Genomic DNA, 15,097 nt, shown 5'->3' with positions numbered 1-15,097 from the left:
ATGATACCTTATATTTGCTACAATGCCTCCATCAGGTAACATTTAATCATTGAAAAAGATACTTGAAGGTCATGGAAATGGAATCTGCAGAAATGCACTTTAACTGTTAGTCTATCAACTGGATTCTCAGATGGAGAAAAATGGCATCAATAAGAAGATTCCCCGAACAGTTCCTCCCCCACTTTCATTATTACACAATAGCCAGTTCTACCATGCAGGATTTGTATGTGATAAATCTTGATAAAAAGGGAAATTCATTCATTCATTCTTGCAAATTCAAATCCCCAAATGCAGACAGGGACAAATAACATAAAAACAGTTTGGGGGCTGGTCAGCTGCCTTAGGACAATTTCATACTCAGCCTGGGGTTTCTCCTTTACATTGATTCTAGCAATGAAATCTGACAGTGGAGTAATGAAGTCTGTTCCTCTCTGGATCTCCAGTTCTGTGGCTAGAAGGGCAACTGTGACTGTGAATGCACTCCTGTCAATTCTACGTGCCACTGCATGTAGCTCAGAGAGATGAGTAGGCTGGACAAACATTAGAATGAGACACCAACAAGTGAAATACTGCCATGAAGGCAAGTCTTAAGTTGCCAATAAACTAGGGCACCTTTTTAAAATTAAAATCTATCAATTAGGCACTTAATAAAACCAAAAGATACTTATGTAAGCATCTCAATAACTAAGAGAGATAAAGAACAGGAGAAGAAAGGCAAGATGTATTTTAACTGCCTGCATTTTGTAAAAAAAACAGAATGTTATACTTCACCCAGAATTTTTGAAAGAAATGTTATTTGAGAAAGAAACTAAAAGATATTTTTCTGTTCCTTAAAAATCATTATACATTTCAGTCCATTAACTAAAATTAGTTTTCCAGTGCTTTTCCACATATAAAGAATGCTTAGATTTTGGCTGGACAAGGAAAAATTAAGGCAGTATCTTTACGCCCAAAAAAGGAAAAAATTGACTCAATAATAAGCTTTTCTGAGAAGGGCACATTGAGCTCATATTTGGATATGACATTGAAAAATTATGGCTTTACATTTGAATTTTTATTATTTTAAACTTCCATATTTTCTCAGTTACTCTTCCTTTTTAGCTTTATGGATTTCAAATATCCCAATTAATTTTCTCTTTCTTTCTTTTTGTTGGTACTGGGGATTGAACCCAGGGGTGCTCTGCTACTGAGCTACATCCCAGCCCTTTTCATTTTGAGATAGGGTTTCTCTAAATTGCTGAGGCTGGCCTTGAACTTGTGATCCTTCTGCCTCAGTCTCCCAAATAGACAGGATTACAAGTATGCTCCACTATGCCTGGTTTGGCCCACTTAGTTGTAAAGAATTAAAGAAATATTTTTCCGATAATTTGGAGCAAAATGTGAATGGTGTTTCACCTAGAATTATTAGCTCTCGGATGCTAAACAATTATGTTCCATGTACCACTGACCTAGTTTAACAAAGAGGAGGGCTTATAACTGTCAAAATCCAGTTGGAAATGGCTGATGTCCTGTGGAATTTGCTAGAAAATTGAAGACGAAGTTTTGAGGTACTGCTGCCTTATAATTTTACCAAGATTAAAAAAAAAGTTAGTGTTTTTTAGTTAGTTTTGTTTTTGTTATTTTAAGAGCAACACTTTTTCTCCCAGGTTGCGAAGCTCATTTTGAATCTTCTCTGTGGTCCCTGTGGTACCAGTCCTCCCTGAGCACTGTAATCTGCAGGTGGCATCCACCAGCCGGCTACAGTCTTGACTGTTTCATTTAGTGTTATGTCTTGTTATACCAATTCATGGAGCGTTTCACTGCTTTGACCCAGTTTTCCATATTCATTTCATATTCTTGACATTTCTTCTGCGGCTTGAAAACCATTTCACTTTGCCTCAATTTCTTTAGCTCCTCCTTGTCAGTCCAAAACCCTACAGATGAAAAAATTATTCTCAGATTTTAAGGCAAATAATGAGTCCATAAAATTCAATCACAAACATGAGTTGTGCCACGGGAAAAAATTACTATTTTAAAACAATCCAAAATAGTTTGCTACTTTTGTTAGATTGACCATTTCTGGGAATAAATACACCAATATTTTAAAGTCTTTTGTTTTCTAATTTTAAGCTTTATTTCTGAGAGGCATGACATCAAATCACTTTTTAAAAAATTTTTATTTAGTTTTAGATGGATGCAATATCTTTATTTTATTTATTTATTTTTATGTGGTGCAGAGAATCGAACCCAGTGCCCCATGTGTGCGAGGCAAGCACTCTACCGCTGAGCTACAACCCCAGCCCCACTGAATCACTTTCAAAGTAGCCACATCCCATCATCATTTAATTTCATGACTTGCTATTAAAAAAAAAAAAAAGAAAAAAATCTGGGGGCTGGGGTTGTGGCTCAGTGGTATAGCACTTGCCTGTCACATGTGAGGCCCTGAGTTCCATCCTCAGCACCACATAAAAATAAATAAAATGAAGGCATTGTGTCCTTCTACAACTAAATTTTTTTTAATTCAAATAAGAAATAACATTTTCTTTTTTTCTTCTTTCTTGCAGTGCAGCAGGTTGGACCCAGGGCCTCTCCCCTGACAGGCAAGTGCTCTACCACTGAGATATCCCATCTCTCTATTTTTTGACATAGGGAGTCAGTACATTGTCCAGGCTGGCCTGGAACTTGTGATCCTCCTGCCTTAGTCTCCTACACAGCCTGAATTACAGACATGTGTCACTATGCTGGGGATATATTATTATTTTTATACAATTAAAATAAATGAAGATAAATTGAAATTTTTGTCACACATCTTGACATAGGTGACAACTCTCCGTCATATGCATAAAATCAAAAGCTGGAAATTAATATGAGAGTTTCCTTTTCAAAGTACAGCATTTTATGCAAGCTATTTAAATTCCAATTCAAGATAAAATTGATCTAACACATACTGTTCTTTGAAATGAGGATCATGTGATTTATAATCAAAAGCAGCAAGAGAACACTTTTTTTTTTTTTTTTTGGCACTGGGGATTGAACGCAGAGGTGCTTTACTACACAGTTACATATGAACTTGCTCATTTTCTTTTTGAGACAGGGTCTCACTAAGTTGCCAAGGCTGGTCTTGAACTTGCTATCCTCCTGCCTCAGTTTTCTGAGTCACTAAGATTACGTGTGTACCACTGTGACCATTTGAGGACACATTTATAATTATAATCATTAGTAGTCTGATACAGGTGTATGTGGGTGTGGGTGTGTTTATATATTTAATCTATTTATAGTACTAGGGATTGAACCCAAGCACTTTATCATTCAACTACATCCCCAATCCCACCCACCTTTTTTTTGAGACAGGATCTCACCAAGGTGCTGAGGCTCCCTCAACTGTGTTCCCCCATCTCAGCATCTCTAGTCACTAGGATCACAGGAGTGTGCCACCCTCCTTGGTTGAATGCAGTCCTTTCTAAAACCAAAGACAAGCCTAGTGACAAGATTCTCTTCTTGGTCAAACTCTATACTTAGTTCCTCTGGTCTTTTTTGACTAGGCTTCAACTCTGAGACTCCCATGTTCCTTTCCTCATTATCTACTTTAAGAAGAATGCAGCCAAGTCCGCTTAGCCAGAATCCCCAAACCTCAGTATCTGATCATCCTGGATATCTCATCTGCCACATTCCTCCAGGCCAGCCTTTAGCAAAAATCCTGTTAGGTTGGTTTAGCCAGAATTTCTTCTTACCTCCAGTGTGTCTTCTTAGTAATCTTCCACCTACTGATTCCCATCCTGCTCCTGAGCTTATAAATTCTCACTTTTCCTTGTTGTATCTGCCACTAGAAAACTTGCTTCAGTTTTAAACATTGCCTTAGTCCCTATACCTGTTGCAACAGTATCCCTGAATTAAGTCTGCCTTAGTGTTCTTTAACAAGGGTGCTTGAACAGTTCTTTTCCTTAACACCAGCTACCCAAAGATCCTTCTCTGCTAGGAACCAAAGCAGCTGAGAATCACATGCCCTCATCTCCTATTCATTCTCATGGAAGGAATGAAGGATGGAGAGGTGGTGTACCCAGACCCATCAACAAACAGAGAAGGTCACAGGGTATTTTGTGAGGAATATGCTTATGGATATGGACCTTAATGCACACCAAGGCTTTCCAGATCCTCTCAGCAATTTTATGATTTGAGAGAAGAAATGCTATCATAGATATGGTTTGCAAGGTAGCTTTTTTTTTTTTTTTTTAAATAAAATCTACACATACCAACAGCAAGGCCAGCAAGAGAAGCAGCACCCAAACAGGACATGTCAAAGTGGGCTGGTCTGTCTATATTCTCATTAATCAGGTCTGAAGTCATCTGCATGACAAAACCGTTCTTACAAACTCCTCCATCTGCCCTGTGGGGAGCAAGATACAAAAGATAAGTCACAAGAATAATAGCATCATTCATTCTTTTTATGTGGGCTACATATTTTTCTTACATCCTTCATTTTATAAGTTTAATGTTTTTTGTGCTAAGGATTGAACCTAGAGCCATGCTAAGGAAGTTCTCTCCACTGAGCTATATCCCCAAACTCTGTATATATATTTTTTTAATTCCAAAATTATATCACTTATCACTGACCTGATGACAAACAATTTTACTGGGTATTTGCTAAATACTTTTTCTTATTCCTGCCATCAATTTCCCCACTTGCCGTGTCTGTCTTGGGACTAGTCAAAATAGGCTAAGTAAAAACTAACCCAACTTAAAAATTCATTTGGACATTATAGAAACAAAAGTCAGTAAATTTGATACTTCCATGCCAAAAAGATAGCTAAAACTTAAAAAGAGAGATTTTTTTAAAAAAGATTTATACAATACAAATTTCATATTATGTTATGTTCTCCAGAAGTCCAAAATTAGCTTTCCTATCCTCTCCAAATTCCAGTGACCAAGAATTTACTGCCAAGGAGCCAGGCATAAGTTCTTTTTGAAATCCTGAAAAACCGGAATGATTAAAATACTAATAGCAGCTACTACTTACTTGGAACTTCTAAATGACCCTGTTAGAAATAAAGCTCACATACCGGACGTTTGTAACAGGAATATGGATCTCTTTCTGCATCATCTCATATAATTGTTTGTTTCTGGTTAAAAAACAAGATAACTATTTAGAGGGCATTCATATAATAATAATCCTCTATTTTGATATCAAAAGATTAAAACCACAGTTTTATTTACCTGATGTTTATAAAACATGAGAAAGAAAATGTTAAAGAAATATTGGTTAACTGCAGAATGCCTAGCAGATGCCTGATTTAAACAGCAGCTCGGCTTTTCATGCTTCCCCCCTTCATATAGCATGTTTTTTATTTTACAACAAAGTTAAATCTTTTACCATTCTTCAAAGAAAAAGTAAAGCAATTAGCTATTTAAAAGGTATTCATTAAGATGAGATACCACAAATAACATTTAATAGAATTCATCAAATACAATTATTTTGTAATCATGGACATTAACTTATTTTAAACTAAATGAAACAAATATCCTTTATCATGACAGCTATATCCACCCCCACAATGGGGATTGAACCTGGGGGGCACTGTACCACTGAGCTACATCCTCAGCCCTTTTTTCTGATTTTATTTTTTGACACAGGGTCTTGTTTGAGTTGTTGAGGCTGTCTTTGAGCTTGTGATCCTCCTGCCTCAGCCTGGGATTATAGCCTATGCCACTATTGCACCCAGCTCTGACAGCTGTGTTCTTAGTTTTAACAATCTACACTTGTCCCATAGCAAAAGGATCACAGGAAATATATATAAATAATAATTCTGATGATTTAAGTCTTTGGATAATAGAAGCATTATAAATTTGAATTCTCCTTCATGAATAAGGAAACTAAACCTTTGAAAATTCCAATTTGAACCTCTCATGCTTCAGAGAAATCGGAATTTTAAAAAATTTCTTTATTTTTTATAGTTGTAAATGGACAGTATGCTTTTATTTGTTTCATTTTTTTTTTTTTTTTTAGAAAGAGTGAGAGAGAGTGAGAAAGAGGGAGAGAGAGAGAATTTTAATATTTATTTTTTAGTATTTGGCGGACACAACATCTTTGTCTGTATGTGGAGCTGAGGATCGAACCCGGGCCGCACGCATGCCAGGCGAGCGTGCTACCGCTTGAGCCACATCCCCAGCCCTATTTGTTTCATTTTTATGTGGTGCTAAGGATCAAACCCAGTGCCTCAAACATGTTAGGCAAGTGCTCTGCCTCTGAGCTACAACCCCAGCCCTGGAATTTTTTTATTCTTATTTTTTTTCCTGTGGTGCTGAGAATAGAACCCAGGACCTCACATATGGACAATACATGTTCTATCACTGAGCTTTAACCCCAGTCCTGGATTTTTTTTTTTTATATATTTATTTAGTTGTAATGAACACACAGTATCTTTATTTATTTTTATATGGTGCTGAGAATAAAACCCAGTGCCTCATACATGTAAGGCAAGCACTTTACCATTGAGCTACAGCATCAGCCTCCCCTGGATATTTTTAAAAATCATTCAATTTCAAAAATCAAATCTAATACTGGTACTATTTAAATGAAATATCAATGAAATTAGCAATCAGAACAGATTAGATCAAATGCAGTATGTTTTAAACTGAAAGTTTAAATTAAATAACTCAATGAAAAGTAAGAAATTTTCAATTTTTTAGAAGTGCTGATCTTGTTTTACTATCTAACTAGAAAATAATCCTCTAACCTGGGAAGGGGTGGGAAGGTCCCCCTCCTCCACTCTTATTTACCAGCTCTGGCCCCACCCTCACTCTTCTTGGCATTCTTTCTCTACAAGGGGCCTGAGAGGCCACCCCTATATGGAGGGGACAGTCAATAAGCTTCTGGGACAATGAAGGACAGGATGAGCACCACCTGCTTGTGGACCCTCCTAGGCACTGACAGACAAGCATGCATGCACATGGGTAGGCTTGGTAGGTCCACCTTAAAGATCTGGGTCTGTAAGCACTGAATATTTTAATTTGATAGCAAATTAATACAGGAAATGGCAAAGCATGTAGATGAGAGGCAGGGAGCTTGGGGCAGATTTTCTTACCTGAAAGCTATTGACTCCAGTATTGCTCGGACGAGATGGTGTTTATTGGTAGAAGGCTTTAAACCCATAAAAGAAGCACATGCACAGGGGTCATTTAATGGAGCCTAAAGGAAGAGGTAAAAAGAACGTATTATAAATGTTCTTAGTTATGTCTACAGACTTGAGGAAATTTAAACAATAAAAATAGGCATGTTATAAGAATACTTAAAAATAAATGATAATCCAAAAATTAAACATTAGGATTACTTTCTTTCCTTCTTCTTCTTCTTCTTTTCTTTTTTTCCTGTGGTGTTGGAACTGGAATTACAGGGCCTGGAGCTAGACAAGTGCAATGCCAGCCACCTACACCCCTGGCCCTAGGATAATTTTTTTTTTTTTTTTTTTTGGTACAGGGGATGGGATTGAACCAGGGACACTCAACCATTATGTAGAGTGACTTGTTAAGGATATAAATTAGATTTATGATTTAAAAACAAAAACATTCTTTTCAGTGGCACAGCTTACATCACACATATTGTCAGACATATTCATTGGATAAAGTCTGTATAAATCACAGGGCTTGGTGGCGCACTCCTGTAATCCCATTGGCTAAGGACGTTGAGACAGCAGAAGCTTGAATTCAAAGCCAGCCTCAGCAACTGCAAGGCACTAAGCAACTCAGAGTGATCTATCTCTAAATAAAATACAAAATAGGGCTGGGGATGTGGCTCAGTGGCTGAGTACCCCTGAGTTCAATTCCTGGTACAAAAAAAAAAGTCTTTATAAATCTTTGTATCCCCAGAATGCAAGACAATTCTAGGACATAAAGATATAAAACAAAGATCCCTGCAAGAGCTTACAATCTCATAAGGAAACAGAAGAACAGTTCTGACACATGAATATACTCAGGACATATGGACACACTAGTGCTACCAAGAAAATGGCTTCCCCAAAATAGTACTCTAGCTTCAGGGCTTTTCTTCTTTTTTTGAGGAACTGGGAATTGAACCCAGGGGTGCTCTACCACTGAGTTACATCCTCAACCCTTTTTGTTTTTAATTTTGAGACAGGGTTTTGATAAGCTCTCCAGGCTGGCCTCAAACTTGGGATCCTCCTGCCTCAGTCTCCTAAGTGGCTGAGATTATAGGTGTGCCCCACCATGCCTGGTTAACACAGTATTTCTTTCCTTAGAAAATTTTCTACACTCCTTCTCCTGGTTGTTTTATAATCGTCCTCCAAATCTTTGCTCAGTTTCCTCAGAGAAAACTTCTGATCCATAGACTAGATTAGGTTCCCCATTACATGCTTTTATGGAACTCTACAATTTCCCATGATACTATGCACCAGTTTATGACCACGTTTGTGGGATTATTGATTCAATCTTCCCCTCAATACTGTAAATGCCATAAAGGGAACCTCGTCTTATGCTCACAAGGTGTTTCCAACCACTGTATGTAGCACCTTAGAGAGGACCAATGAACATTTAGTGAATAAAGGAACAAATAATACTTCTGCTTTAAGGAATTCTTACAGAATGAATCTGACATAATTTTCCTATGTACATATATGACTATATCACAAGGAATCTCACCATCATGTATATCCACAAGAAGGGGATCCTAAAAAGATAAATTCCATGCTTGTATAATTATATCACATTGATTCTACTGTCATGTATAATTAAAAAGAACCAACAAAAAATTAAAAAAGAAATTCAACATTAAGGAGGTATTCCATAGAAACTTAAAATTTCTTTACAAGTTACAATACCCCCATGTTAGTCCATGTGAGTCTGTGTCCTGGTAGGAAACACCAGGAAGGTCCTTCTACAGGCCTGGACACACTCCATTATGGCAGATGGCCTACAGCCACAACTTCAGGCTGTCACTGCCAATCCTAATGACTAAGCCTCCACAGAACCATCAACCAACAAGGATCAGCAGCACTCAGCAAAACTCTGTTTGGCTCCCTAAGCAAAGCTAGCTACCTCTTTCCCAGGGCACAGATTACCTGCCCGAGGGCCCTTGTCACCAAGAGGATCTAAGCTGAATCTGATGGGGAATTGTAGGATGGTTAATGCCATGCTTCTTGCCCTTGTCAACCCAGACTCTGAATGTATGCACCTACTGTGTGTTCTGACTGCGATACTATTTTATGTCATACCATAAGGCCATCTGACAGAGCAGTTAAGAGCCTGGACTCTGGAGTCAGAATGCTTAGATTCTAAAACCAGTTCTGCCACTCACTAGCTAGGTGAGACCAGACAAGTGATTTAACAGCTCTAAACCTCAGTTTTCACTCTGGGGACATAGCTCAGTTGTAAAGTGTTTGCCAAGCATGCATTAAGCCCTGGGTCACATCCCCAGTTCCAAAAATCAAGCAAGCAATCAATCTCATTTTCCCCATCTTCAGAGTGGGATGATTCGAGTTATCTTCTACCTTGTTGAGTTACTGAGGATTAAATGAAATACTGTATGTAAAGAATTTAGGACAGTGGGTTATGGTGACATAACCCACTATAATCCCACCTACTCAGGGGGCTGAGGCAGAAGGATCAAGTTCAAGGCCAGCATCTGCAACTTAGTGAGGCCCTGTTGTAAAACAGTGAAGTGAAGTGAAATGAAATGAAATAAAGCAGTACTGGAGATGTAGCTAAGTAGCTGAGCACCTGCCTGGTGTGGGCTTCTAGATTCTATCCCCAGCAGCTTAAAAAAAAATAAAGAATGAACGAATTTAGGACATATCTGATGCATAGTGAGTATTCACAGGTTAGTTGCCACTATAATTATTTATTATTATTCCTTGTCTAAACCCTTTATAGTACTATTGCCTTTTTTTTTTTAATTTTTATTTTTGGTGCTGGGGATTGAACCCAGAGGTGTTTTACCCACTAAACTTCATCCCAGCTCTTTTCATTTTTTGAGAATGAGTCTTGCTAAGTTGCTTAGGATCTTGCTATGTTGTTGAGGATGACTTTGAATTATCCCCCCATGGACAGGATTATAGGGGTGTGGCACCATTCCTAGCAAATCTCTCTGTTTTAGTCAGCTTTTTCCTCACCGGGACTAAAAGACCTGACACAACACAGAGGACAGAGAAGTTTATTTGGGTTTAACAGTTTCAGAGGTCTCAGTCCACAGAGAGCTAACTCCATAGCTCCGGGTCTGAAGTGAGGTAGAACATCAGGAAGGCAGGCATGGAGGAGAAAAGCAGCTCAGGACATGGCAAACAGGAAGCAGAGAGCGCTCTGTTCACCAGGGACAGAATAGAAACCCTAAAGGCACGCCCCCAGTGACCTACCTCCTGCAGCCACACCCTGCCTGCCTACATTCACCACCCAGCTAATCGGCATCAGTGGATCTACCCAGTGATTAGGTTATATCTCTAAGCACTTCACCTCTGAATGTCCTTGCATTGTCTCACCCACAAGCTTCTGGGGGACATCGCAAATCTAAACCACACCACTCCTCATCCTCTGAAGACTGAGACTTGGCTCCTAGTCCTGTCCATCTACTCCACCATCAGCACAGACCAGTGCCTAAGTAGGTAGCTACTGATGCTTACCTCCAATGCCTACTATCTTGCTTTCCAAAGCACAAGCCCTGCTAAAACAAAGCCACAATGGTTGCATTCACTGGTGCCACCCAGGTGTGTGGTACACCACTCTGCCATCCCCAGAGTGCCTGTCCCAGACTTCCCCATTTGCCACAAAGCTCATGATCCAGCACCCTCTTCTCAGCAAACTTCTTGAGAAACTGAGAGTAACAGGAGACTTCAATATCTTACACTGTCCTCACTCTCTGAAGCTCTAATAACATCCTAAAACTAAAGGCAGCATCAGGCACTTGAACCTTCCTTCTTTCCATTCCCCATCTTTCATTTTCTCTAGTTGTTGACACGTTCTGCCTCCTTATTTTCCAAACAGCTTTGTATCAACACACTGTTGTTTGAGTTAACTTTCAGTTTTCAATTAAGAGCTGCATTTTATGTTGGGAAATACCGGCCTGCGGTCCTCCCCCACAGACACCCCCACCAGCCCTCTGCTGCCAAGAGATAACCAGGTTGTCATCACACAGGACAGAGAGGCTTTATCAAGCTGAAACTAAAAATTCTATCTGTAACACTACTGTCTAAAGCTCTTGGGCTTTGGCAAGACTTCTTCTTTTAAATCACAAACTATGTATTATTTGTACAGGATGTGGTGATGAAATGTACAGATGGAGCTGTCAAGACAAAGTCACTACTAAGTCCCACAGCACATTTTTCAGAAAGGAAAGAATCTATAAAAACCTAATCAAGCCCTACCTTTGCTGATGACAATTACCCATTTAACCTTCTTCCTGAAACCTCAATTAGATAAAAAACTTTTGCTTCCTGTCCTGCCATGGCTGCTGTTTCGAGTTGCCTTGCATCACCCTGAAGAGGATGAAGTGTAATTTCTACATACACTCCATCAGCTTTCAGGCCTTTAGGACAAACACACAGGAGGAGAATATTAAAGACATCAAAGAATGCTATTTTTAAATCTAGTTCTGAAAGTAGAGTACATTTAAGATTTAAAACACCCTGATTTATGTTTTCTTTTACCAGGTTCTATGTTATATCTGCCAAACTTTAAAATTTTGGACCTTATCTGATTGCTCAAGTATAAGACAAATTCTCCGAGTGAAAAATTTTATTTTTTGAAAGAAAGAAAATTTCTATAAGAGGCTTAAAGGGAATGGTATAAAACATTCCCAGAAAGTAAATTTGTTCATAATAGTGTACTTGAAAATCTCTTTTAAAAAAAGTTAGGATCACAATTCTTTCAATTAAATAAAAAGTTCAATGTTACAAAATCAAATCTTTAGATAACAGAGTGACAAATACAAAATTTGGGATGTGGTAGAAGAAAAAAAATGTTTGTAATGCCATTAACTTAAAAAACATCTGTAATCCACTAAAAGATGGAACAAAATAAACTTCTTTAGAATCTTCCAAACTTTTGATCATTTTTTAAAACTAGGTTCAGTTTTCGATTAGGCAAAGTAACTCCACCACAAGAATTTATGAAAATAAATCTTGAGTTTTGAAAAAAGTTACCAAAACTTACAAAGATATAACTTTAAAATATGTACATTACCTGTGCATGTGGTAGAGTGTGAATATGCCCTGACATCATTTTTCTGGTTCCCAATGGTATACTTTCTATTTGGTACAGAATGCCCATTTACTGATATATTTTCCCCCTACTAGGAAATGACTGTTTTTAGTCATGATAAAGTAATCCTCCTCAGTCTTATGTAAAAGTTCTGTGACAAACCTGCCAACTCTTAAGTCTGCCAAGGGGCAGAGTTCTAAGCAGAAGCCAGCTGAATTCTGCAAGTACAAGCCAAGCCAGCAGGGTCACACTTAAGGGACACTCTGCTCTCTTATGGAATCTGTGCTGGGCCAAAGCCCAACTTCACAGTCCTAGAATGTACCTTTCATCTTAGTTATTTTCAGCAGCCAAATTTTCAGGTAATAGACTGACAGATACATAATTTGGGGTGTGATGGGAACAGAAAAATGTTTGCAATTGCCATGAACTTAAAAAAAAAAAAAAAGTACCTGTAATCCACTAAAAGATGGAACAAAATAAACTCCTTCAGAATCTTCCAAACTTTTGGCCATTTTTTCAGTCTCAGCAGCATCTGTGAAAAGATCTGCAAAAACAAACACACAAACAACAACAAAAAAACCCCTAAAACAAAACGAAGGGGTTGGGGAGGGACAAACAGAATTATGTTACACAACTAGCATTTACCCGCATCCCAGGCATTGTGAATATAATATAAATCATGCTCCCTTAAAAAAGTCAGCACAAAGGTCACTGTGTTCTAGTTCTGAGTTCTTATACTGCACAGGTTTATGAGCCCACAGAAGGGAGAGGGGACAATGAAAACAGAGGCTCTTCCAGGCAAGCTCTGCATGCAGCAGACCCTCTTTTTTTTTTTGAAGATATTTGGGCTACTTACAGAAGCAATTCTATGTCTGGTTTTTTGGCATTAAAAATTATTCTCCTGGGGACAGGGGTGTCACTAAGTGGCAGAGAGCACACTTAGCATGCAAGAGGCCCTGGGTTCCACTTCAGCAACAAAACAAAAACAAAACAAAATTTTCTGAAGATAAGATCTCCTAGTTTTCTGATGAAAGAATCATCTATAATATACAAGAGAATCAACTGAAAAATTACTCCATTTTATGAGTTCAATAAGTGGCCAGTAATAGATATATTAAAGGTCAATCTTTTAAAAACAAGCAAACAGCTGGGCATGGTGTTGTACACCTATAATCCCAGCGGCTCAGAAGGCTGAGACTAGAGGATGGTGAGTTCAAAGCCAGCCTCAGCAAAAGAGAGGTGCTAAGCAACTCAGTGAGGCCCTGTCTCTAAATAAAATACAAAATAGGGCTAGGGATGTGGCTCAGTGGTTAAGTGCCCCTGAGTTCAATCCCTTGTGCCACACGCCCCCCAAAAAATAAAAAAACTTAAAAAATAAAAATAAAAACAAGCAAAAATAGAAAAACAAAACTTAATTCATTTAGTGAACTTTTTGCTGAAATATATAAAATATATACAGAAAAATGTGCAAGTACTAAGTTTATGGATGATAAACTTATTTTCCTTCCTTCTTTTTTTGCAGTGATGGGGATCAAATGTAGGGTCTCCTGCATGCTAGGCAAATGTTCCTTCCACTGAGCAGATCACCAGCCCCCTGAATGAATGTTCACAGTGTGAACACATCTAGGTAACCCGTACCTAAATCTACATAGAAACTTCTCTTATTCAACATCACACTTGGGAGGTTCATTCAGATCGCTCAAGTAGTTAGTTATACTCCATTCATGTGGTATTCTACCATGTGAGTTTACACAACTCATTAATCTAGTCTGCTGCTGATAGGCATTTGGGTAGTTTCCAGTGTTTGTTAATATAAATAGACCACACTAAACCCTTGTGTACATTCTTTTTGGTGGACATATGTGTACATTTCTATTTATTAATTCCAAGAAATGGAATAGATAGTTATAGGATCTTCACATTTGGGACTAGCTTTGGTTGATGCTGCCAAATACTTTTCTAAATTGGTTGTACCAATTTTAGGTTCCTACAGGTATGGCATCTTATGTCCTTGGCAATAATTGACGTTATCTATGTTACATTTTAGTTATATTGATGGAATTGCATATTGGTTTGATTTTACATTTCCCTGTTGACTAATGAAGTCAATAATACCTTTTCACTGGTCATTTAAGTATCCTTTTCTGGGAAATAATACTTTTAGTTGTTGATGGACCTTTATTTATTCATTTATTTATATTCAGTGCTGAGAATCAAACCCAGCGCCTCACATATGCTAGGCAAGCGCTGTACCACTGAGCTACAACCCCAGCCCCCCTGTGAAGTGATTTTTGAAGGAGCATGCAGAAGGGTCAGATGAAAAAGCTCAGGAATCAGTCATAATAAATATTACTGTTTTTATACAGCCTGAATGAAATTGGTTTTATTTCTTTTTTTTTTTTTTTTTAAATATTTTAATATTTATTTTTTAGTTTTTGGCGGACACAACATCTTTGTTTGTATGTGGTGCTGAGAATCGAACCCGGGCCGCACGCATGGCAGGCGAGCGCGCTACCGCTTGAGCCACATCCCCAGCCCAAAAATTGGTTTTATTTCAATACATGATTTGTTACACTAATAATGAACAACTGGTTAAAGAAAGACATGTAAGGAGCATGTATATTAAAATCAAATTATTGAAGATTGTCCAATAATAACTAAAAATTTTACCCAATGTGACAATCATCAGATTCATAAACTTCACCCATTGTTTTAATCAGGTCTTCTGTTTTTCATGGCCAGAAGACCTGACAAGGATAATTAGAAGAGGAAAAGTTTATTTGGGCTCACGGCTTCAGAGGTCTTACTCCACAGATGGCCAACTCCGTGGCTCTGGGCCTGGGGTGAGGTAGAGCATCATGGTGGAAGTGTGTAGCAAAGGGAAGCAGCTGGGATATGGCACGGGGAAATAGAGTTCCAT

General features: G+C 38.2%; 1 protein-coding gene across 1 annotated transcript in view; it reads right to left on the bottom strand.

Moving 5' to 3' along the window:
• Positions 1 to 1,084: 1,084 nt before the first annotated feature.
• Positions 1,085 to 15,097, bottom strand: part of Gk5 (glycerol kinase 5) — a 76,723-nt gene continuing 62,710 nt past the window's right edge. The window contains exons 12-16 of the mRNA XM_076868398.1: positions 12,627 to 12,721; positions 7,059 to 7,162; positions 5,037 to 5,096; positions 4,230 to 4,363; positions 1,085 to 1,913 (exon numbers count right to left, since the gene is read on the bottom strand). Coding sequence (XP_076724513.1) covers positions 1,765 to 1,913; positions 4,230 to 4,363; positions 5,037 to 5,096; positions 7,059 to 7,162; positions 12,627 to 12,721 — 542 coding nt within the window. The 3' untranslated portion in view covers positions 1,085 to 1,764. The remainder of the gene's footprint in view (positions 1,914 to 4,229; positions 4,364 to 5,036; positions 5,097 to 7,058; positions 7,163 to 12,626; positions 12,722 to 15,097) is intronic.

The sequence above is a fragment of the Callospermophilus lateralis genome, chromosome 10, assembly GCF_048772815.1.
Source record: "Callospermophilus lateralis isolate mCalLat2 chromosome 10, mCalLat2.hap1, whole genome shotgun sequence".
In the NCBI taxonomy this organism is placed as follows: Eukaryota; Metazoa; Chordata; class Mammalia; order Rodentia; family Sciuridae; genus Callospermophilus; species Callospermophilus lateralis.
This window is presented reverse-complemented; position numbering and strand designations above follow the sequence as displayed.